The 25,672-nt window shown below is 41.5% G+C and overlaps 1 protein-coding gene across 4 annotated transcripts in view; it reads right to left on the bottom strand.

Moving 5' to 3' along the window:
* Nucleotides 1–22,071, bottom strand: part of TMEM150B (transmembrane protein 150B) — a 35,667-nt gene extending 13,596 nt beyond the window's left edge. Inside the window, exons 1-2 of one of the 4 annotated variants that reach the window (XM_069947629.1) lie at nt 21,985–22,071; nt 1,012–1,092 (exon numbers count right to left, since the gene is read on the bottom strand). In XM_069947629.1, the coding sequence (XP_069803730.1) occupies nt 1,012–1,076 (65 nt within the window). In that variant the 5' untranslated portion in view covers nt 1,077–1,092; nt 21,985–22,071. Of the gene's footprint in view, nt 1–1,011; nt 1,093–2,149; nt 2,187–2,227; nt 2,242–5,610; nt 5,687–21,984 lie in introns of those variants that run through there. The other 3 variants (XM_069947632.1, XM_069947633.1, XM_069947631.1) reach the window with 3 other exon arrangements.
* Nucleotides 22,072–25,672: the final 3,601 nt, after the last annotated feature.

Below are 25,672 nucleotides of genomic sequence, written 5' to 3'. Positions count from 1 at the left end.
TTGGAGGCTAGACTGATGTCAGACTGCACCCATACCAGCAAGGAAGGGGTTAAGTGACCCCCCTTCCTTACTGGGATGGGTGCAGTGCTGGGGAGGGGGTGGGGAGATCTGTATACTCACCCCGATGTGTCCTCTTCGCTGGTCCACAGCACAATGAAGTCACTGTACTGCGGACCCACTCATTATATGTGCGCTCAGCCGATCAGCCAATCAGCTGAGCGCACATATAATTCAAAATGTTTCTTCTAATAATGCTATTGTGATAACATAATTAGAAGAAACATTTGATGTTTTCATTAAAGTAAAGTGATGATTAGTACAGAATGCTCTATTGCCGGCAATATGAATTAACGGCTTAATGGAGCTTCCTGTACAAATTAATATTTAATTAATAAAACACATTTTCGTTGTAATAAAATCAGTTTCGTTGTTCCTTTATTTAATTTAATTGAATGCATCATTGTGCAATTAAATATAATATATTATAATATAAATATATTTAATTGCAAAATGATGGATTCGTTTAAATTTAATTATTGAACAACGAAAGGGACTTTATTACAATGAAAATGTGTTTCATTAATTAAATATATTAACCATGAGAGGCATCGGCATTACTGCAGAGGATCGCAAACCCCGGTAATAGCGATTCATGTAAACTGTTTCCCTGCTTTCCCAGATGCATCCAGAGGTGTTTGCATCACTTTCTAAAGATTTTATTTGTTATTTTTAGTTGAACCTGATTTCCAAGTAAATGACCGTATGTTTTCAGCCGCATGTCTATTTTTTCCCACGGCCGTAGTTTCAGCCGCACATTTCCAGCCGCATATAAAATACAGCTGCACACATACATAGTGTGAACATAGCCTTAAAAGGTATTTAAAAAAAATAACCGGAAAATATTTTAGAACTTATAAAGGTAAAAGAAAATAGTATTTAAAGTTGGACATTTAATTAAGGAAGCAAAAGGTACATTTCCAAGCAAATAAACCTCATGGTAATATAACTTACACCACCCATATTCCTACTGTGGCCCACACTGTCAGGAAAATTGGTAGCAGAGCCCAGGCCCACATGTCACCAAGGAGAAAACTAAAAAGGAACAAAGGGAAAGAGTTAATGACATCATCAAATGTAATTGTATCTGCATATTGACCGATTAATAGACTGCATGTAATATGTACAGTGTTAGAGCACTGTAATATAACCAAGAAATATGGGGTTATCCAAGGGTTTGAAAAATTAAATTAGCTGCTGAAGATGTAATAAAACATAAAAACAAACATGACAGCTAATAAATCCCCTTTGCCCACTAGCACTGATGTACTGGTGGTCCCCATAGTCTTGCTTTATTTCCCAGGAGTAGTAATAAGTCATAAATGCATGTAACCTCTGCTGACAAACATTGGCCTCAGCTGTCATATACATACATGCTATCATCTGTACAGCATGTCATCCAGCTAGAAAAATAAACAAAAACTAAGACAGAAAGGAAACACATCAAGAAAATCTCTGATATTTTTTTTAATTATATGTATGAGAACAGTATGTGACATATACATATACAGCATACTCATCAGCAGCCTTTTGACCCTCCACTCTCTCCATCGCTGGCCCATCCGTGCCTTGGTACCATCCATAACATGGGGGCAAGTGACCATACATCGTCACTCAGACCCCTCTGCGCCTGTGCCTGCACTTGTTTCTGGCTTGCAGGCCACGTGCCCCTCCAGTAGCCTCCATGTTATAAAGGGGATGTCAGGCTTGGGTTATGTTTATTTACTGCACCAATGAGCCAGTGATCGAGGACAGAGCTTTAGGGTACAAACACACACACCGTATACGCAGCGTATTTTCTGCTGCGATACGCAGCAAATACGCAGCAGATTAGATCTAAATAACTGAACACAGCATCAAATCTGCACCCTCAAATCTGCTGCGTATCTGCTGCATATCTGCTGCGTTTACGGTGTGTGTGTTTGTACCCTTAAAAGGCTGTTGAACAGGCCGTAATAAGCTAATGCTATAGGCGTATGTCACCTATTGTACAAACCATTTAAAGAAAAAAACTCTCATAGAGGCCAAATCCTTTAAAGGGGTGGTGTCATGAAGCAAAGTAGGTCAAATCACATGTGTACGACATACATACATGTAAAGGGAAACAAATGTGCTGTTGTACCACTTTTCTACCCTATACATCTGATTACTTCCTGGTTTCCTCTCTGACCTGTGACCCTGCTGTTGCCATGCAGTGCACTTTCCCACAATCCCCCTTGCATGTGAAGTGAAAACTAACTGCCAGTACTAATAGGACAGATCAGGTGACTGCAGTTGAACTGTGCCAAACCTAGTAGATGCCTGGTGGACTATAAACAAGGCAAAACAAATCAAAACAAAGCAGCACATAGAGGGATTAGTGCGTCTATATCTCCAAAATTATACATTTTAAGAAACACTTGTACATATGAAATAATTAGCATAATGCATCAGTATACCTAGTTTTATTTGTGACACTACTCCTTTACGTACTGTTGGTTGAGTGGTGGCTGATTTAAAGGGGTTGTGTCACGAAGAAAACTAAACTATAGTGATTCCCCTTGACCTTTGTCACTCCCCTTGACCCTTGACACTGCTCAGATACTACAGTGCAGTGAATGCTGCTGCTCTGTCTTGACAGCACCGCCATAGTTCTGCTTAGTCGCAGTCTCTGGGCCTCCTCTGTGCTGCCTACTTTCTTGTGGCTACCAAATCAGTGTACTTCTACTATGTTGTAACAACACCTGACATGGGCAGGGCTCCTGGGCAACTGCTTTCAACCCGAGAAGTTATGCACTCAAAACAGACACCAGGATCAGTGTCACTACCCCACTGCAGGGAAACAGACAGAGGTACTATCAAATGGGCGCTCCATGATCTCTGCGGTACACATGTTCCAAATGTGCTTCAAGACACAATATCCAACAGAGATATAATACAGGTATAGTGGCGGAATTTCAATCAAAGCCCGCAGCTCAGTCACCACTTGAAATTCTGCCTGACACCTTGTTTCAATGAGATTTCTTGTGCATCTCCGCTCTCTGCCCAAAGAATTCTTTGGGCGGAGAACGGCGGAGAGTGAGGAATCCCATTGAAGCAATGGGACAGGTGGAATTCCAAGCTCTGCTTGAAATTCTGCCAACTTTGCTCAGTGTAAACAGGCCCTGTCATTCATAAGCATGCAAGTGAGATGACCTTCATTCACACTGAAACCTTTTACAAACAGGTACTTTACTTCAATCAAAAGACAAACATACTGCATTAGCCAAGTCTGGTAGATGAGAGTAAGGAAAAGGTGACTTAAACTGCTGTTTTCTATCTGGTAAATCACTGGTAATCACTGGTAAATGGTTGCTATGGGTACAACTCTACACAATGAATAACTTTACCAGTTTTTTATCCTATTTTATTACTTTTGTAAATTTGACCCCAAAGCTGAGACCACTACACTGCTCTATATGTCCATACAGTTTCCTTTCATGATTAGTAATTCTCATTGACCTCTAACTGTGTTTTGGCACCAAAAGTCGGCCACTCAGCGGACAACAAAAGACAATATGTGAACATAGCCTAAATTTCAATTGACAGAGCCATATAAAGGAGTTTTCTTGCAGGACCTGTTTAATTATAAAATATTTTATTTTTATGTCCGTAAAACGCTACCTTATTCTTTCAGTCAGTGTGAATACAGGGATTACAGTCATTTCTGTTGTGTTTCACTACTACTAAAAATTAGAAATCTTTTTGTCTTGTTTATAGCAGTCACCGTGTAAACATTTTTGCAAGGCGTAGGGATACCTACTCCGTAATTCAGTCTTTTAATATGGGGGATTCTTTTTTAATTATTTTATTGATGTTTTGGGGGGAGATTTATCAAGCAGTATAATGCTGCGTTTACACTGAACGATTATCGTTCGAATTTTCGCATTTGAGCGATAATTGTTCCGTGTAAACACAGCAACCGATCAAGCGACGAGCGAGAAATCGTTCATTTTGATCTTTCAACATGTTCTCAAATCATCGTTCGTCGTTCGCTAAAAATTCGCAGATCCCTTCGTGTAAACAGTCTTTCAAAGATTCACCCTATGTAAAAGATGGGCTTAAGCGATCTTAAAAAACGATGGCAATAACAATTTTTCTAACAAATTTTCTAACGATTTATTCGTCTAAACGCCAATCGTTATAAAAACCAAATTGTTGCTTCAAAATCGTTAAATGATCGATTGGACGAATTATCGCTCTGTAAATGCAGCGTTAGGGTTTCCTCACATGTTCAGTAATTTGTCAAGATTGCATATTATGTCTGCAATATGCAAAAATTTTGTCCGTACTGCATCCACAATATGTATTTTGTGTGGATCCACAAAAATTAGGTGATCGTTTAAATTAAGGTGACCAATATGCCATGAATGCAGATCCTGAAGATTTCTATTGGCTATTTGTTCCACAATTACAGTTTGCACAAGGACATGTCCTATTTCTTTGCAGAATGGATTGCAAATCCGTAAAACTACAGACAGTGTGAATAGCCCAACAGAAATAAATGGGCCCTAAATTTGTCCGTAATTGTGGATCCGTAATTACAGACAATTGTTTTGCTCAGAGGAGCCAATCACAGCTCATCTTATATTCAAGATCACTGTGAAAGCTGAGCTGTGATTGGTTACTATGGGCAACAAAGAACATTCCTACAAATGATAGATTGAATGATTGATAGACTTTGAGTCTCTGCAGCTGCAGGTGAGTGGCGGCTGTCATCTTCAGCTGGCACCCTCTGCCTAAAGTCCACACTCATCATATACATGTATGTGAGAGTGTGAGATGGTGACCCTTCTCTGAATTGGCCCATCTCTCTGGTACACAATGAATTATACATACATTAACATACAAAAAAATATAGAACACAGGGATTACGCTTCAGTGTACTGCAGAACCATTACAGCAGATGACATTGCAGTGTGGTTACATCTACCTGAGTATAAGTGCACACTGTGGAGCGAGCTGCTCCGGCTGCTTGCTCCATAGCGTGCAGTGGAGAGTTCAGATGCGGGCGTGCACGGATGCGCCCACATCAGAACTCTGTGGCCATAAAGATCATCCGGCTTGTACTGCAGTACCGGCCGGGATGATCTATTCAAATACTGGCCGTTCCGTGACCCGGCCGGGTCATGGAACGGCCGGTCTCTTACATTGTGACAACATAGCCTAATAATGTAAGTCAACGGAAAACAGTTTATGCAGTATGGCATACAACAGCACCTACTTTTACTATGCGTTTTTTTTTCTTTTGAATGTATACAGCCTTAGTTTATGAGTGTGAGCCCAGCCTTAGTTTATCCGCAGTTTGTTACTGCTTCTCTAAAACGTGTTTCTATCAGTGCTGGGTCATCATTACAATATCTAATGTTAGGTAACAGCTCCGCCAGTCACTGGCTCCCACGCTATTTCACTCATCTGGATAACCAGTCATCAATAAAAGCTTATTTCTAGATAACTGTATCAGCACTTTACAGTGTCCTTCAATTTATAATGAATATTGTATGAATAATCAGGAATAGGATTATTGCAGTTGACCTGAATGGACAGCTATTTCTTTTTTTTTCTCCAAAATATTTCTTAGACTGAACCCCTGTAAGAAGCTTTTAAGTACTGGGGAGAGGGTCAGCTGCTGCAGAGGGTGGTCTCCATGCAGGTGGCTGTACATTGAGGGGTAACATACGGTCCTGATGCACTGTATGGGATAATTAGCACATTGCTTAAACACATATTTATCAATCATGGTGTAAAGTAGAATTGCCCCTAGCAACCAATCAGATTCCAGCTTTCATTTTCAAAGAGTCTGTGAGGAATGAAAGGTGGAATCTGATTGGTTGCTAGGGGCAACTGAGCCAGTTCTACTTTACACCAGTTTGATAAATCTCGCACAAATTTCATAAAAACTGCACTACAATGCAGTAATAAGAAACAGGTTGGGATGCTCTGTTTTGTGGTCCAGAAAAATTACTGAATGTGTGAATGAGGCCTTATTTGCAGCGTTTTGTTATGTTCACACACAGTATTTTAACTAAAACCAGGAGTGGGTTGAAAACACAGAAACTGTGCAAATCTTTCCCCTGTCAGTTCCACTCCTGGTTTTGGTTGAAAAAACACAGCCTTAAGGCTCTATTACATGGGCCGATGTCAGATCAGCGTTCGCTTGCTCCTTGTTCCCTGCTTGCTGCTGATGCTATTACAGGTACAGACAGTGAGCAGGTAAGAGCACGGGGGGAGGGGGAGGATGTTGATGGCAGCAGTCTACTGCCACGGCTCCTATTACACAGTGACGGCCGACTGGGAAACAAGGATCAGCCAACATTGTGCCGATCGTTGCCTTTTAAAAGGACCGATTGTGTCCTTAAACAGGGCGTCACATCTTGCTTTTAAATGTTTGTTGTAACCATTATACCTTGATGCCATGATTAAGGAGTGTATCTCTGCAACGCGTCAACATGTTTTTTAAACTGTGTGTTTTATCGATGTTGGATGCCAAATAAAGATTTTCAAAGCTTTTAAGAAGCTGTGGACATCTTCTCACTTTGGATTTATATAAGTTACAGCTCGCAATATCTACCACTCCACGGGCTTTTGTCTACGGTATACCTGAGCTGCACTATGGACATTATAGCGCGAGGGTGAGCTGACATGTGTCTCCTTCTACGTTTTGTTGAACATAGCAATATACCTGCCAGACCAAAGAGGTTAAGTGTTGATACGGCAGTTATATAAAGTAATGCACATGGTAAAAAGAAGGGCAAAGTGTAGCTTTTATCTTCTCGTTATATGGCATCCTACTATCACACTTTCTATTTTTAAGTCATTCAGAATCTGGAATTACTATTAATAGATGTGTAAATGAGACGCGGCCTTACACACTACTTCAGCTATAAACGCTGCATCTTTTTATTCGTAAGCCAGATGTTCAATGAACAAACACATTGCGATTAAGAAGTACTTATTCAGGGATAAATTTACTAAGCAGAGATAAAGACTCCTCCGAAACCCTACGCAAAGAGGGACATGACCTATAGCCCCTGAAGTCTTGTCTGTATAATGCTATACACTTAAGCACATGTGGTTCTGCTTTAAGGGGAAGGAGTATATACCTAGTGTATTGCTATGAGGAGGGTGGGGTTTAGAAATAGATATAACTTCCTGTGTTGTCTCTCCTTTCCTCTCTCACAACAGAGCTAGAAAAAAATATTTCCCTACCACCCTCTCTTTTTTTAATCTTTATAAATGAATCTCTTTTTGCAAGTGTGATAATGTATGTATTTTTGAAAATAGTATTTGTTTTTGTATGGTACCAGCTATGCAAAGACAATATCGATTGCATTTTTATTTGATTAGTTACAGTTTGGCAATAACCCTCTAAGCCCAAGGGAAGAGCAATCGTTCAGCCATGGATCCCTAGAGGTTTCCTCCACAGGGGTTCTTTCCTCTCCTGAGTGCTGGAGGATGACTGTTTATGAATCAAGGTTTAGCTTTGTTTTGCAAAATTTTCATAGTTTTGCCTGGACTTGTAGTTCTATGTAGTTATACATTCATGGCATTGAGTGTGCAAAAGATGTGTAAAAAATGTGTGTGTGTGTGTGTGTGTGTGTGTATATATATATATATATAACAGTCACAGCTTTGGTTTAGGAGTCAGGTGGATGTTGCAGGCAGGTAATGGTGGACTCATTTTAACTTATAAAGGATGTTAAACTTCATCGTGGTGAACAGGCTGAGCCTTGGAAGTGGCCAGCCTCAAGGATGTTATAATAGTAACATCATCCAGGGGCAGGCAGGGTGGTTAAGTACAGGAGTGTGGAGCTTCAGTAGGGTCTGTGGTGCCCTTAAAGTAGACTGGCAATGCTAGAATGACAAGCCAAAATGTGCCACCCAGTTTATTGCTGTCTGGTTGGGTGCTTTATTTCAGACAGTTGGGGATCTCACAGTACCTGTGAATCCCAGTGACCTAGCACTTTACATGACTCCTGCGATTGTTTTAGTCCTGTGATTTAAAATAAAGCTGTGGCCATCTTAGCACCAAAAAGTGAGTTTTGTGCCTTAAATTTTATAGTCTGTGTTAATTGTTGTAAGTGTTGTTTTAAGGGGAAGCAAGGGTCCATCCCATATCCAAAAGTCAAGGAGTTGTTTGATCTAGACAGCTCATCTTCACATGCCTTAATGTGACTCTATAGATCTTTCCCAGTAAGAAATATTAGAGTACAAGTGTTGACCCGATTTCATTATTCTACATTGCGTAATAAATATGTTTTCATACCTTCATTTTGGAGCATAGTTTATGTTATAAAATATATCTGAACACAACAGATCCATTAATACATATTAGGGTAGGGTCACACTGCATATCAGTTTAATAGAAAAAAAAACAGATGTAAAAATGGATGCAACTGTGTGCATCGGATTGGATCCATTTTTCCATTGACTTCTATTATTTAAAAAAATTGGATCAGATCAGATCCATTTTTTTTTTTTTTGCGTATGTGGTTGACCATGTTTTTGTGTATGTAAAAGTAATCATTTAGATGGTAACTTAAATGGACAGCAAAAATGCAGTGTGAACTTTATTATTATTCTTGACTATGGCTTACAAATACTGATGTAAAACACTGACAAAAATACTGTTGTGTCAACATAGGGTATATTCATAAGATGTGCCAATGTAAAGCATTTCTGTGTGTCTGTGCCATAGGCAGTGTGGGAGGGGAGTCCTGAACCTCCCACTGATTCAATGCAAGCTTCAACGCTAGTGATATGCCACTACTTTTCAGTGTGTTTCCCCCATTCACATTGAGATCGATAGGAACGAGATTTGGGAACAGATACCACACTTTCGAATGTAGAAAATCAACAAAAAACAGCATGTTTTGTGCCATTGTGGATATACTCTTAACTGTAACCTGAGCTGACAGGCCACTCAGCCAATGACAGTCTGGGACCGCCGCGGCCTGTGATTGGCTGAGTGGCCTGTCAGCTGACAGACCGCTCTGAAGCTAGAGCGAGCGGGACCCGGGGAGAAGCGGACCGCAGCAGCAGCCCTGGAGCGTGGATGGGTAATGTATACCATCTAAGCAAGGGCTGCAAGGACATTGGTAACTATCCCCCATGCAGCCCCTGTTAAAAGATTATCGGGCTGTTTAATAGGCCCAGTAAACGAGCGGCGATCTAGCAGATTGGTGCTCGTTTACAGTTGTTATCGGGCCCTTATCGGCCTGTCTAATAGTACCCTTATACATTTTCTGCAGGTTCCACTTCTGGATTTGGCCTGCAAATACTGATGCGAAAAAAGGAGTTTTTTTTTTGTTGTTGTTGTTTAATGCCAAAAACATGTTTGTCGTGTCCATACAGGAACAATGAACCCTGTACTGAATAAAACCTATTGTCCCTGCCTGCTTGGATGATCTGCCCTGGGCAGCAGACTGCAACTGGGCAACGTTCCCTACGCTGATTAGGTGCAGAGGTAGAATAGCCCAGGTCAAATACCAGTCGGTTACAGATAAGCCACACAAAACCTGAGAAACCAAAGAAACACACCAGGTGTAAAACCAAATCAGCCAAAGACAAAAAAAATAAACAAGCAAAAATGGAAGCGCAGTACAAAGTCAGGATCTGTGAATGTAGTTAGATAGCAGGTAAGGTCAGGAACACAGACGTAAAGCAGGAGTAAACTACTGATGCAGGAAGACTGCATGAGACATAGCTGCCAGTTTAAACCTTCCTTCAGATGTCACTTCAGACCATGGGACCACCTGTTATTGGCCCGGCGCTCGAACATTCTTAATAGGCTGCTGGGCTGCAGCATTACTTGGCCCAGCCAACTTAGCATGCTTCCGTGGCAGACTGGATGCCCAGCAGCCACTCATGTGGCTGACAATGTATATGTTGAAAAGGTATGCAAACATATGCAATCCCTTTGACACGTAAAAATATGTTTGCATTCAGTGGATACTAATGAAAATCACACATTTGACCAAAAAGTACAGTAAATATTTGGCTAGTGCTAGTACTATTTAAAATTAGCATCTCATGGTTTTATCTGCTTTGGTAGCAGCTGCCTGACACTTATTGCTACAATTCAGCATGTTATTTACTATTACATCTAAGTCCCTTTCCATTTTAGCTGTTTCATCCATATTTATAATACTTAATATGTCATGTTGACAATTGTTATCAAACTTTAAAGGTTATGTCCACCTTTAAACGCTGGTTTACAGTTATTTATAGATTGCTTCTGCATGCAAAACTGTGTAGCTCTAAAAATACATTGCATTACTTATGTTGTATCCTGAGTTACAGCTTGTATTGTAATCCATAGCTGCATTCACAGTCTGTTTTGTTTGAACCAGTCAACAACCATGACAACGGACACGTCCCAGTTTAGCTAGGGTCCTATAACGCAGGTAGACAATTAAAGGGGTATTCCATTTGGGTATTCTCCTAGATGCAGATTCCAATTAAAATTCAAAGTATATGCCTTAAAATCTGCCACATATGTCACTCTCTATTGTTAAATTTTTTACCATAGTTTGGCTATGTTCACACAACGTCAAAAATAGATGCACTGAATAACTGACGTTTTTACCGCAGATGGCAAAACAATGAACATGATCATTATTTTCAGACATACTTTGCAAACATTTTTAATTAGTTGTTCACACACAGTTTTTCTTTTGTCACCGTTCTTGCCCCGTTAAATTAGCTGCTATTAAATTCAATGGACTTTTCAATTAAGCCGCACCCAAAGGGCAATTAGTAATTCCGAACTAAAATAATGTGCAAACAGCAGTAATTGCACTAAGGGGAGGCCAGACAGCTAAATGACGTCCGTTATTTTAGACTCAAAATAACGGACGTCATTTCAAATGGAGCTGAAAAAACGTTGTGTGAACATAGCCTAAGGCTGTATTCAATTGGAGTGGCAACCCTAAAATGTATGTCCAGAAATAAATGTAAATGTGTTTTGAATCTGTCTTCTGAGTGTCCGTTCTCCCCATTTCCCACTGCATACACTGGAATGGGCATGGTTTATATTAGCTCCTTTTTTTAAAAGATTTATCATGTGCAATTTTTTGGTGTGGTTTGTTAGCCTTTTTTTAAGCCCCCACAAAACTTTCACGATATTTATCAATATTGATCATTTTTGCACATGGACTGGAATTGTTTGTGTACTATGTGAAAAGTGGGTTAGCAGTAAAAAAAAATTGTGCTAATGATACTCCCCGTGTTTTCTGTAAAGAATATTTGCAAAATAAGTGACAAGTAATCTACTTACAGGTATGTGTAACCCACAACGAAAACAATATGTGCTGCAACCCACAGTTTGATGAATTCCCATTAAAATAAAGAGAACACATAATACACATAGTTTGACATGTATTTCAATGTGCAGCACTTGTCGGAATATGTGTGGAAAACACCCTAGCAGTTTGCACAAAGTTTAATTTAACCAATCAATCTCTCACTTTCCGGGTAAGGCTACTAGCAGCGCCCGTAGACGTGCTAAAATGCATCCTTTCCATGTGTTCTGTGTCTTCTGTAGAAACTTTAGCTGCTGAAACTAAGGACCTTATTACAGGGCCGTTTTAATACAATGGTGGGCCCAGTGCACAGCCCTCAAGAGTGGGCCCCCCCTTCCCTTTCGGCACATTGTATAATGTACTGAATTTGCCCCCACACTGTATCAAGAGCCCAAATACATACAGTAGTTACCTTATAACACTATTAACACCATACAGTGATTACATATTACATAAAAACTGCGCTAAACAAAACAGAAAGATATCACCAATGATACCATTACATAATACCGCCACATCATGACCCCTAACACTACAACCCTATAACAGAGTGCAGTTACATCCAGTGACTCACCGGGGGCGTCTTCTCCAATCAGAGTCTGTCACCTTTTCTTTTTCTCTCCATCCAGCCTGGGCCACCTTGAAGTCTTCTCCTGGCTGTGAAACTTCTCTCCAGAATGTGCCAGACAAATATTTTAGGCTCCAACACATACAGTAGTTAGGTCCCTTGTACCCCTATACAGTAGTTACACCCCTCTGTACCCCTACATAGTTACACCCCTCTGTGCCTCCATAGTTTTAAGGTGTCCCTGTAGTATATAGACATTCATGTGCTCCTCCTGTTATATACAGCCCTCCTGTGCGCTCCCCCATTAGTATATAGCCCCCCTGTGCCCTCTCCCCAGTAGTATATAGCCCCTCTGTGCTCTCCCCCAATAGTATATAGCCCCCCTGTGCTCTCCCCCAATAGTATATAGCCCCCCTAAGCTCTCCCACAATAGTATATAGCCCCCCTGTGCTCTCCCACAATAGTATATAGCCCCCCTGTGCTCTCCCACAATAGTATATAGCCCCCCTGTGCTCTCCCCCCAATAGTATATAGCCCCCCTGTGCTCTCCCCAATAGTATAAAGCCCCCCTGTGCTCTCCCCCATAGTATATAGACCCCTGTGCTCCCCAATAGTATATAGCCCCCTGTGATCCCCAATAATATAAAGACCCTGTGCTCCCCAATAGTATATAGCTCCCTGTGCTCCCCAATAGTATATAGCTCCCCTGTGCTCCCCAATAGTATATAGCTCCCCTGTGCTCCCCCATAGTATATAGCTCCCCTGTGCTCCCCAATAGTATATAGCTCCCCTGTGCTCCCCAATAGTATATAGCTCCCCTGTGCTCCCCATTAGTATATAGCTCCCCTGTGCTCCCCCATAGATGCTCCAGTGACGTCGGGCGCTAGAGGGAGAGTGCGGCCTCTTGTGACCGCAGGAAGTGCGGCCACAAGAGTGACTGACAGGGAGGGAGCCAATGGCTCTCTCTCTGTCAGTATCGCTGCTGATGAAGCGCCGCAGCAGCGGGCGGGGGCAGCGGCAGATAGGGGGGCCCTGCAGGGGGCGCCATGGAGGGGTAAGTAGATTACCCATCCATGGCGCTCACCCCTGACAGGCTGGTGGCCGGAGCCCTGTGCGACCGCACTGGTGGCACATAGCAAAGGCCGGCCTGCTCGGGGGGCCCCTTTAACCAGTGGGCCCGATGCACCTGCACCATGTGCCCTCTGGTTAAAGCGGCCCTGACTTATTACACCAACAGATATCTCACCAATTTATCTGACAGATTTTTTAAGCCAAAGCCAGGAACAGACTATAAACAGAGAACAGGTCATAAAGAAAAGACTGGGATCTCTTTTTTTCTAATCCATTCCTGGCTTTGGCTTAAAAAGCTGTCAGATAAATTGGTCAGAATTGGTGTAATAGAGACCTAAGCCTATGAGATAGACAGGGAGCGGGTAACTAGTCATCTAGGCCATGACTAATCTAGGCTCTCTGCCTCTCAGCCTGCTCTGCAAGATGATTGCTTCTAACTGGCCTCTTTTCCTACAATGATTGGTTCGCTTTAATGTCTATGGGGCTGTCCACACATCAGGTTTGAAAATGTATTCACGTTTAGCCACCGATCCACTCCACAAAAAAAGTAGGATTGGCACTTCAGTCTGTCTGTCTTGCGGTCTGGCCTCCATGGACTTTACCTAAGTACATGGACTCAATGATGTGCTGCTCATGGCTGCGTGGACAAGGCCTAACTTGTACATAAAATGTACAACATAATTTTTAGTAAACCTAGAAAAAAACTGTAATGGAATAAAAATTTTTGTATAATTTTTTTTTACATATAATATATAATACAAATGAAACAAAAAAAGGAAAACATACAGCCAAAAGAGCAAAACAATAGACATCACACAATAACCTGAGTAAAAAATAAAGTTTGGCTGCTATAATTTAGTAAGGCAAAACAGAAAAATAAACTGCATCCAGGTAAGCCTGCTGCTTCAGCCTGAAATCTACAGTACAATGTGGGATCCCTATGCTATCAAGCCTCTCCTACTTTATTAAATGTAAGCTCATTTCCCTCATAGTAGCTGTGGCTGTATATATATATATATATATATATATATATATATATTCTCTAGGCTCACGTTGGCTGAGCACACACTCATCAAAGCAGTTATAGCTAAAACACAACTAACATTTCTATGTATTTAGTCACAAATAGTCATTGTATAAACCGATTACAGCTGCTAATACGCACTTAGTTGTCTCCACCCATCATTATACTATCTAGTAATCAGAACATAAGCGAGAACAGTCATGTTTATTGTATGACTGGTGTTCCACAACAAAACACAAAGCATTTGTATATCTAAATATAACACTGCTCACGTTTGTATGTATACATAAGCACAAATACTCAAATCATTTGATTTACTAATAAAAGTGAACATAAAAAGTATTTGCAATATAAGACCACGCATACCCTAATAAACTACATAGCAATATGGAGATCTATACATGGCGGTTTAGACAGTATATATTGTTCTAATGTGTTTAGGGAAGTCATGGATAGCTAGGCAACTGCTTCTGCTATTTTGATAGGAAACCTAACTAAAGGTCTGGTCTTCTGGGGGTCAAAGGCTTTAGTTCCTAATGGATCTATTTTAAAAGATGAAAATTGGAAACCATTGCTGTTAAATTGTTTTAAAGTCCCCTCTATTTGACAGCTTAAGTGATTTATAACATACTTATAGATCCAGAGACCAAATTTTAGTCATTCCAGCAGAAATACAGCTATAGTCTTAGCCACTGCTAGTAGGTGCCTCACTTCTCTGCAATCTGCTGTCCAATACCTCTTGCTAGGGGAATTTCATCTCTAAAAGCAGAACGACTGAGGAGGAACACAGGTGAGAACAGGAATTACATAGTGTTATACACAGGAGAAAGTATGGAATGTGTGTATGCAAGCTAAACATGTCTGTCTACGATGTATCTCTTACCATCCATGAAGTTCTGGGCAGCTAAGCCCTATAGAAAATCTTGAGGTTTTACTATGTCTAGAGTGCTGCTTCCAGAATGTAAATCCCTCTGCCACCCTTCCTTCATTATCCATCATTATCAGCAGGTTACTTCAGGGTCGGATTCACTTTACCATAGGCCCTGGGCTGATAACCAAGCCTGGGCCCCCCATCCCACACTAAACATGGCAGCACTAGCATGGTGTTCATGGTACAGTATAGATAATGTCATGATGCCCTAATTTGAGCAAAACTGCAGTAAAAAAGCAGTGTTTTTTGTAAATCCTGGCAGAATTGTAGCCAGGGAACAATATACCACTAACAGTATAATTCTTTTTGGGTGGCCATGGGCCCCCCCGGAAGCTTAGGGCCCCGGGCTACCGCCCGAAACGGACCTATTATAATCCACTAATGGGATACTTGCTTAGACCAGGGCAGCTTTTTCAATGTAATCCATGTTATGTATGTAGATTTTGATGCAGATATGGATGCTGATTTGTTGTGGACTTGCTTCCTATAACTAGGCCACACTGTAAGCCTCTAGAAGCCCACTCACTGACAAATAAAATAATGTACTCAGGTGGAAATGTCAGAAATGTAGCATACAGTTATGAATCAGGTAATTACAGGTGTGGGCTGATTAGACACAGGGTCTTGCTGTGCCACTTGGTAAGAGATCGTCTTTAAGACGGACTTGAAGACATTTTGCCCAGTGTATAGACTCTAAGAGGTGGTGCATCATTGGACTTAGAGAAGCAGGATGGTTGTTTTGGTGAATTACCGTGTATCTAGCCCATTCTGTCCAAGCTGTCATGTGTTGGGAGCATTAATTACTATAAGGCACACAGTAAACAGGTTGGGTTGGGGCATGAAGGCCTTGTAGTAAGCCCTCCAATTCTGCTCTTGTGGTGGAGTGACACACTGCCCCAACTACTGGTGTGATGATCTGGGGAGCCATTGCATTTGACAGTCATCCATAATAGTGATAGGAAGGACACTAACAGCTCTGCGATATGTGCAGGACATCCTGCAGCCATATGTGTTACCTTTGATGGTTAATGCTCACCCACACACAGTAAGGGTTTCCCAGGAATGTCTGCACCAGTTCCAACACTTCCCTGACCTTCCTGGTTGGTAGATTTATCGCCAAACAAATATATATGATGAGACTTTGGCATTCTATTGGTGTACAGGGTACATGGGATGGCATATAGAACCTGAATGCCTTCATGCCCAACCTTATCTCATCTTGTATCCAGGCTAGAGTCGGCTTCAGAGGATACTAGAGCCTCCTTTTAACTGAATAGTTTTCCCTAATAAACTTCTCCTATTGAATTACTAAAAGCAAACAGAGAAAACAGAAGTGATAGTTTTTGTTACAAAATAAAGAAATTTTTATGTATTGAATTTATATAATCCCTGGATATAAGGCTGGCAAACAAACTGAAAATATGGCTTCATTTATCTCAAATAGACAATGGGGGACATGTATCATCCGGCGTACGGATGATTTTCGGCGGAAAGTGCCGATTTGTGCATTATTTTATTCGCAAATCGGCACTTTCCGCCGAGTACGCCGGGGGGCGGGGAGGGGGTGTGAAGGGGGCGGAACGGAGGGCGCGGACTCAGAGTCCGCGTAAATCACCATCCGTTCCGCCAAAAGATACGCCGAAAACCTACTCCAGTCCTCAGCTGGCGTAGGTTTTCGGCCGAGCGCACGGGATTTATGTAGAGGCAGTCCGCCTCTACATAAATCCTCGTAGCGCTGGAGATGCGGAGACATTTTTAAGTCCGGCGTAAAAAAACGCCAGACTTAATAAATGTCCCCCAATGTCTTTCTAAATGGAAGCTGCCAGATCATTGTGGTTATGCCCCCTTCCTCCCTGTACAAAAAAGGATTGTCCCTGTAAGGAAAATGTGAACATGTTGAAAATAATAAAAATAGAACATAAAAAAATCTGAGTTATTTTTACAGCATTTTGACATTTATTTTATTCATTTTTAAAACCTTTTTTTCCTTAGGAGGTTTCCCACTACACACACATGTTTTTGGTTGGACAAAAGTATAACATATGTATATTTTATAGCTGGAGGTTAGTTATTGGTTACAGCACCCATCCTTACTCCCTATACAATGACCACAGGTCAAAGAGGTCACAGAGCCTGGAACCCTAGGTCAGTCAGTCCCCTTCAAACTAAAGGTTCCTGTGGTCCATGTAGCTGCTGTAGGGAATTCCTCTGAAAGCTGTTAATGGGGCAAAGCCTCAGCTCATGCCTAAAGATGTGTGTTAGGCCAGGCCTAAAACTGTTAATGTCTGGAAAGAATCTGTGTGCTCTGGGTATTGCATTTAAGAGGTATGGATTACATGCAGTCCCCAATAAGTGATCATTAACAAGTGATATTGCTGAGGCTGTGTTCACATGTTTAGGTTTTTAGTTGCATATATATATATATATATATATATATATATATATATATATATATAGACCAACAAAACACAACAATCACTGAACTCAGGGAGAACAGCGAAAAATTCCAATGGAGTACTCATTTACGAGTCTCCATTGATTGTCCCATACAAAATTTAAATATGTAAAAAAGGGGTCCGTGAAGCCTCAGTTACGAGTCTCAAAACACGGGAATAGCCAGATATCCGTCTCTCCAGAGAAGGAAGCCCATTGCCAAGGGGTGCCTCCTAGTGGAGAGAGCACCAAACCACCCTGATACGTAGTCCCTCAGGTCCTCACTCTGTTGCGAGCTTTGGGACCTAAATAGGGAAACACCAGGGTGGCCCCTGTAAGTCAAAGTCTAACTCTGTGGCGAGTATAACGACATAAGACAAGGGTTACCAAGGCTAGGCATCCATCCACAGACTGCAGTTTCGGGGTATTTGCCCCTCGTCAGTGTGGAGCAGGATTCTGGCTACTGGGGCAATGATAAATAGACCAACAAAACACAACAATCACTGAACTCAGGGAGAACAGCGAAAAATTTCAATGGAGTACTCATTTACGAGTCTCCATTGTTTGTCCCATACAAAATTTAAATATGCAAAAAAGGGGTCCGTGGAGCCTCAGTTACGAGTCTCAAAACACGGGAATAGCCAGATATCCCTCTCTCCAGAGAAGGAAGCCCATTGCCAAGGGGTGCCTCCTAGTGGGGAGAGCACCAAACCACCCTGATACGTAGTCCCTCAGGTCCTCACTCTGTTGCGAGCTTTGGGACCTAAATAGGGAAACACCAGGGTGGCCCCTGTAAGTCAAAGTCTAACTCTGTGGCGAGTATAACGACATAAGACAAGGGTTACCAAGGCTAGGCATCCATCCACAGACTGCAGTTTCGGGGTATTTGCCCCTCATCAGTGTGGAGCAGGATTCTGGCTACTGGGGCAATGATAAATAGACCAACAAAACACAACAATCACTGAACTCAGGGAGAACAGCGAAAAATTCCAATGGAGTACTCATTTACGAGTCTCCATTGATTGTCCCATACAAAATTTAAATATGCAAAATAGAGGTCCGTGGAGCCTCAGTTACGAGTCTCAAAACACGGGAATAGCCAGATATCCCTCTCTCCAGAGAAGGAAGCCCATTGCCAAGGGGTGCCTCCTAGTGGGGAGAGCACCAAACCACCCTGATACGTAGTCCCTCAGGTCCTCACTCTGTTGCGAGCTTTGGGACCTAAATAGGGAAACACCAGGGTGGCCCCTGTAAGTCAAAGTCTAACTCTGTGGTGAGTATAACGATATAAGACAAGGGTTACCAAGGCTAGGCATCCATCCACAGACTGCAGTTTCGGGGTATTTGCCCCTCATCAGTGTGGAGCAGGATTCTGGCTACTGGGGCAATGATAAATAGACCAACAAAACACAACAATCACTGAACTCAGGGAGAACAGCGAAAAATTCCAATGGAGTACTCATTTACGAGTCTCCATTGATTGTCCCATACAAAATTTAAATATGCAAAAAAGGGGTCCGTGGAGCCTCAGTTACGAGTCTCAAAACACGGGAATAGCCAGATATCCCTCTCTCCAGAGAAGGAAGCCTCTCCTGAGAGAGGGATATCTGGCTATTCCCGTGTTTTGAGACTCGTAACTGAGGCTCCACGGACCCCTTTTTTGCATATATATATATATATATATATATATATATATATATATATATGTTGCATATACTGTATATTTTAGTTGTATGTATATATATATATATATATATATATATATATAAATATATGTATTTGTTGCTGGAATTGTATTTAATAATTTTAAAAAACTGAGCATGTGAACACAGACTTCTAGAACACATGAAGTAATAAACCATTCACAATTTTTAATATGATTAGTTTCATCATTGAAAAATGCTTTATTATTCATTGTTGAATATGTCTTCATTTACTTAATGTGTAATTGTTTAAATCAGACCGTTGGTTTAGTGTGCTCACCTGAACAAGTGACATTATATAATCCAGCAATGACATCTATTACTAATCTACTGATAGGACATCTGGGACCCTTGATACAGGGAACAAATAGTTGCTGCGCAGTGAACTGCATTATTTCTGCATACAAGGTAATAGGGCTGTGCTGCAGTTGCGTGCAGAAAGGGTAGCCAGAAAGGCCCCTCCAAACCTTAGAATGAAGGGGGTGTCTAATACAGAACCCCCTTCATTCTAGGGTAAGATCAACAAGAAGAGGATAACCAGGTACAATCCAAGGGTCATAAAGCCAGTAGGTCACATATCTGCAGAATCAGCAGGCAGTATTTGGGGCACACTCCAAGGGTCAAATAGCCAAGATGTCTCAACAATGCAAAATCAGCAGACAGGTGCCCCCAGACACAGCTTTTTTGTGCCAGAAAAACTGCCAAAGATCACCTTGGTGTTTTATGTGGCCTTTTGTGATTCTAGATGTGAATGGATTTTTTTTTGCCTTTGGCGTTTTTGAGACAAACAGAACAAATGTTATTGAACTCTATGGGAGAGAAATGCCATAGTTTGCAGAACAAAACACCAAACCCTCACCATGCTGCATTTTTGGAACAAAAAAAATTTGCCAGTGTGAAGCTGGCCGACAAGAGGTTAAACAGAAATCACAGAGACAAGTTTGCAATATCAGGTCACAAATGCTACTGAGGTTCTATAAAGAAACAATCACAGCTATCTGCCATGGGAAAATGTCTACTTTTTAAAACCTGGGCTGTAAAATCATAGGGCATTGAGGCCAAACATGTTTGGCCTGGTGTTCCTGCTCTGTAAATGGTTATCTATCCCTACTGACAGTGAAGCTGGTGACCCTTGTGATGGAACAACACCTAAAGCAGCTGAGAGTGGAGGACATGGCGCCCAGTGCTGCCCAGAGTGGTAAGGTAAGTATAGCATTATAGCACTGTGCTGTTTCTCTTATTACTAGTAATAAGAAATAAGTAACTGTGAATTTCCAGTTGATGGTATTTCCCTACATAGCCTGACATGCCTGAATACCTAGTTAGCTATTTACTTGTATATTTCTAGTAAAGAAAACAGGTTAAAGACACAGCATAGAACTATAAATAAAATCTTCCACAATTGTTATAATATGGGGAATGCAAGAATTTCCTAAAACAGGCATGTCAGAAGAGGCCACAGGTTTTATTTAAAGCAAAAGACCTCTGACGTGTACAAAATGTAACATATGGCATGTATCCTCACAAGGCCCATGATCACAAGAGATAGGGAAGAACATAAGAGAAAGGCCTAACCCTGAAATCAGTGATAAACAAGAACATAAGCCAAACTAAAAGTAATTTGAGTCTACCAAATATTGGCAGCAATAGTATAGTATACTAAAACGTAGAACGTCAGCATAGTAAAGGGAGCAACATTTTACAGCTTTCCTCTTAAATATCATCACCATATCTTTAGGGCCCCTAAGGTTTCTTTAAAGAATTCAGTCAAATACCACTTAGTGAAAGTAAAAGGTTTAGCGGCATATTGGATTCCGAAGCAGTCAAAATATAGAGTAATAAATAGAGATGAGCGAACCTCGAGCATGCTTGAGTCCATCTGAACCCGAACGTTCGGCATTTGATTAGCGGGGGCTGTTGAACTTGGATAAAGCTCTAAGGTTGTCTGGAAAACATGGATACAGCCAATGACTATATCCATGTTTTCCACATAGCCTTATGGCTTTATCCAACTTCAGCAGCCACCGCTAATCAAATGCCAAACGATCGGGTTCAGATAGACTTGAGCATGCTCCAGGTTCGCTCATCTCTAGTAATAAAACTTTTCTACTAACTAAATAAATTTTTTATTTGATTTTCATTGTGTTGCATCACCTCAAGCCCGTCTCGAAAAAAGACACAACAGTTTTTTAAAGTGGGTGGGGTTTAATGTAGGACTGCCCACAACCTGACTAATGTACCATAATGTACAATGGAAAATGAATAAATTATAGCAGAAATCTCATAGCTGGACAAAACTAAGCTGGATTTCAGTGGTGTGTCACTCTCATCTAAGAGAGGTGCGCTTGTAGGAAGTCAGTACCTTTTATACTAGCCACTAGCTGACGTCTGTTCAAAATCAGGCCATTAAGTCTACGTAAGTCTCCCCCTATGTACCTAGAGTACTGATAAAACTCCACTGACCCCCAAATCACTAGCCATATTGCTTCGTAAGTAGATAGTTTGCTACTTGGCTATAGACTCCCAGCATACATCTTGCTCATGACACTTTTGAGCAACCCCCCCCCCCCACAAAAAAATAAATAAATAAAAAAATGGTGTAAGATGATAAAAAAAAATGCAGCTGAACATCACAGTGAATAAAAAGCATAAGCTTTTTACAGTGGATTAACACAAAAAAAATCAAGAACAGAATGAAAGCGTGAGCTCTGTCTAAGTGATGGTTTAGAAGCATGGCTGACCTCATGAATGGAGTAGGGTCAAAATACTGCTAATTCATAAAAACTATACATAATGGTATACTAATAATATAATGTAAACAACAACACACATATAATGGTTTAGCACAAGGATTTGCTGTGTAGGCTCAGACATACCTTGTGCTGCTCTCACTAGGTTTTCCTTCTTTCAACTGCACAGATGATCAGTCAGCTTCCATTAGAGCCAGTCTGGTTGGGTGTTCAGTATACAACTTGACGTGTTAGTATGAGGCACACCCACCCCATGACATAGGTACAGGAGAAAAGTCCATGATCTGTACAGTAAGTCAAACAACTCAGTTCCCTGTTATAAATAGAGGTGAGTCAGGGTCAATCAGCAAGCTGTGGACTGCTTATAATTATTATCTATATGCACATGGAAGCAGATTGCTTTACATTTGATAAATGGGTGATAAGGCATGTGACGCTTTCACAAAACAAGTTATAAATCAGTGCAAATCGCGGGAAGCCTGAAAAATACAGAAGCTACAAAGAAAAACTTACCGGAAGATAACCTCTCTCACACTTTTTTAGACTATGTTCCAGCACAGTATTTTTGCTCAGTATTTGGTCAGTATTTTTCCACCAAAACCAGGAGTGGATTGAAAATACAGAAAGGCTATGTTCACACAATGGCCGTTGTTTTGAAATAACGCGTACAATGACTTCCACCCACTAAATTTCAACAGTGTGTGAACATGTGTTTTCAATCCACTCCTGGTTTTGGTTGCAAAATACCGAGTAAAAATGCTGTTTGAAAACATACCCTTATAGTTTTATTTAATGTCTTTTTTTTAACAAAAAAAAAGATGCTAAATTTGTTCATTATTAAATGGGTATTTTAGTGACACCATTGCATAGTGAAAGCATGTTCTGTAATTTTCTACTATACTGTCTGTATCAATTTCTCACAGATTTTAAAATCTCTGAATTCATTGAGACTCTTTTTCCCGTGGATATTGATCTGTGCTAGTGATTGGCACATTATAGCACTGCTATCACAGCTGCATCACATGTCATGATAAATGAGGCATAGAAAAGGCCACACCTCCTCCCACCTTGTCACACCCCCTTTCCACCCATTAGGTAGGCGGGGCTTAAGTCTCCCTCTCGGGGGGGGGGACATCAGAAAAAAATTTATATATGTATATATTTTTTTGCTCTTGTGTTTTTTCTGCTCTTCTTTTTCCAATTCATCAATAGATGATTTACATGATGAAAGTATCACATTAATGAAGAAAATTGCAGGGGATAAAATGCCAGGAATTAGAACACCTACATAATAATCTCTTTTATGGGGCTAAAAAAAAGCCACAAAAACCACACAAATAAAGAGCCCATTTTTCCTGTTTTTTTGGTGTTTTTTCTGCCAGTTTTTTCTTCTCATTTAAGTCTTTAGTATAAATTACTATAGGTGTTTTTATCCCTATCGTTTTATCCCCTACGTTTCAGCATTTCAGTGATTCTATATCATGTTTTCTATTGAAAACTTGAGGGAGTGGGGCAACGCTAGAAAAACGCCAGTATGCATATAGACATGCCATTTTTTTCTCAGGCTTATAGAAGCCTATTTGGAAAAACTGTGAATTTTTATTTGGAAAAAAAAACACCAAACACAGGCTCTGCTGCGATTTCATAAAACTGAAAATACACTGAAACATGCCAAACTGCCCTGAAAAAATGCAACAGTAAAAATAGTCATGTGAGTACCGTGTTTAATTTTTCCTCATTGACTCTCAATTGACATCTGCCAGCAGATATCCAGCTTGAAGGAAGCCAAACAGTGTGGATTTTTCTATAGTTGAGAAACTAATGGTTCAAAAAGCAGGGGACCAAGGAAGTGTATCAGAGCACCAGAGACAGTAAAGTGAATGCAGTATACTGATACTTGTTCTGCTGCTGCTACTGTTGTCGTGTGGCTAAACTTAGTTGAGGTTATCGTGACCTTTGGTTCAGATAAGACTTGTTTTATTTGCGCAAAAATGTCTCCGTACTATTCCCCTGCCTGATAGGATAATTGAAAATGTGTTTTCTTGACACAAGATAAATACTTCAAAGTGCAGTTACCTTTAAACACTCTATTAAAAATAGGATTTTATGACTTTAAAAGGCCACAAAATCCACAGTGTGCCACTAAGTTTTGTAAAGTAACTCTGTCAGGTTCACACAAAAGGGGATAAAGGAGATTGTAATGTGTGTTTTCCCCACTAGGTGTCACTGTTGTATTTATTATGTGTGTACTGTACTAAGCACAGCTAAAGGTCTAAGGGTTAAATGTTTTATGTCATATGTTATGTTTTCTCCTGTGAAAGGTGCAGGCTGTTCCCTCACTTTTCTGATTATTTTATCTTTTCTTTCTCGCCCACCCACAGCCCCACCAATCACACACTAGCTAAGTTACCCATATAAAAAGGAGCTGGTTCCTGGTGGGAGGGTCTTCTCGTTGAGTCAGTGGAGGGAAAGAGAAACCACAGAGCAAGAGAGAGATTTATTTTAGGCAACTTTCTATCGCTAGCCTGCAGCACTAGAAACCTTAGGAGGGAGTGACATCCTCTAACAAAAACCTTGTCCACGATAGGGATACCTTCTACAAGACGCAGGGCAGTAACCTGGAGTTAGGTAGTGACCCCAGTAGGACAAATAGCGTTAAGGAAGCTGACGTATCCTACTGCAATGTACGGCTCTTCTGGAAAGTCTGCACAACCCAGCGCAGTATAGGGCAAAAGGCGGTCAGATTAGCAAATCTTTACACGAGTATCTTCTTTTCCTTCTGTTCTCAACTATCCTGTCTCGGCAGAGTACACTGCTACATTGGACAAGGCCATCAAGACATTCCTCTACTCTACCCTGTTGTTATAACTCTTACTAATACCTCCTGCCTGAACCTGCAGTTACAAAAGTGTACCGAACATGTACTGCACTGAAGTTCTTATCAGTAAACAAAGTTATCCTGGTTAAGTCATTGGACTCTGTTGATCTATTCTTTTGCACCTGCACCTTTTCATACTTAAGTTATCCAAACCTCAAGCGCAGTGCCCATTTGTCCAGGGGTGGGTTCCAAAACCACTCCTGGCCACTGTGACAAGTGCCCAAGTGACCCTACACCCATGCAGCAGCCACAACACTGCATAGCTACCCTGGCTCACGGCAATAGTAATTCCTTTTTTTTTTTTTATAGCACCAACTTACACTGCAGAACTTTACATAGCTGGTCAATATGGTATTACAGATACTACAAGTGTTACGGCCGCGGCGGCGTCCCGCGTTCCGGGCCGCCGCCGCGACCGCTACCTGCCCTATGCAGCAGCCGGTGTCCATAGTCGGGGACCCGGCGCTGCTGTCACCTCGGCCCCGGGGGGCGCCTCACCTCTCCACGCTCCTGTCTCCCGCTGTGCCGGCCGGCGCGCGCGTCCCCGCCTCCTAGGGCGCGCGCGCGCCGGCTGTCTCAGATTTAAAGGGGCAGTGCGCTCCTAATTGGTAGTTGCACCCAATCACTCCCCTATAAATCCCAGCATGCCCTGTCCTTAGTGTTGGAGCCTCTACATGCTTCCCATAGCGTTTGGCCCAGCCCCCTGTTGTTCCTGAGTCCTATCTGTTACCTGGTCCCAGTCCCTGTTCCTGAGTCCTATCCGTTACCCGGTCCCTAGTCCCTGTTCCTGGTTCCTGTTTCCCTGTCACTCCATCTGTTCCTGCGTTCAGCCTGTCACGTGCGCTCTCACCTGCTGACCTTTGCCAGTGCCATCTCCTGCCTACTGCTCCTGCCACGCCTCGCCTGCCGTCACCAGCAACCAAGCCAGGGGTAGCG

This window comes from Dendropsophus ebraccatus, chromosome 12 (genome assembly GCF_027789765.1).
Source record: "Dendropsophus ebraccatus isolate aDenEbr1 chromosome 12, aDenEbr1.pat, whole genome shotgun sequence".
Taxonomy (NCBI): Eukaryota; Metazoa; Chordata; class Amphibia; order Anura; family Hylidae; genus Dendropsophus; species Dendropsophus ebraccatus.
This window is presented reverse-complemented; position numbering and strand designations above follow the sequence as displayed.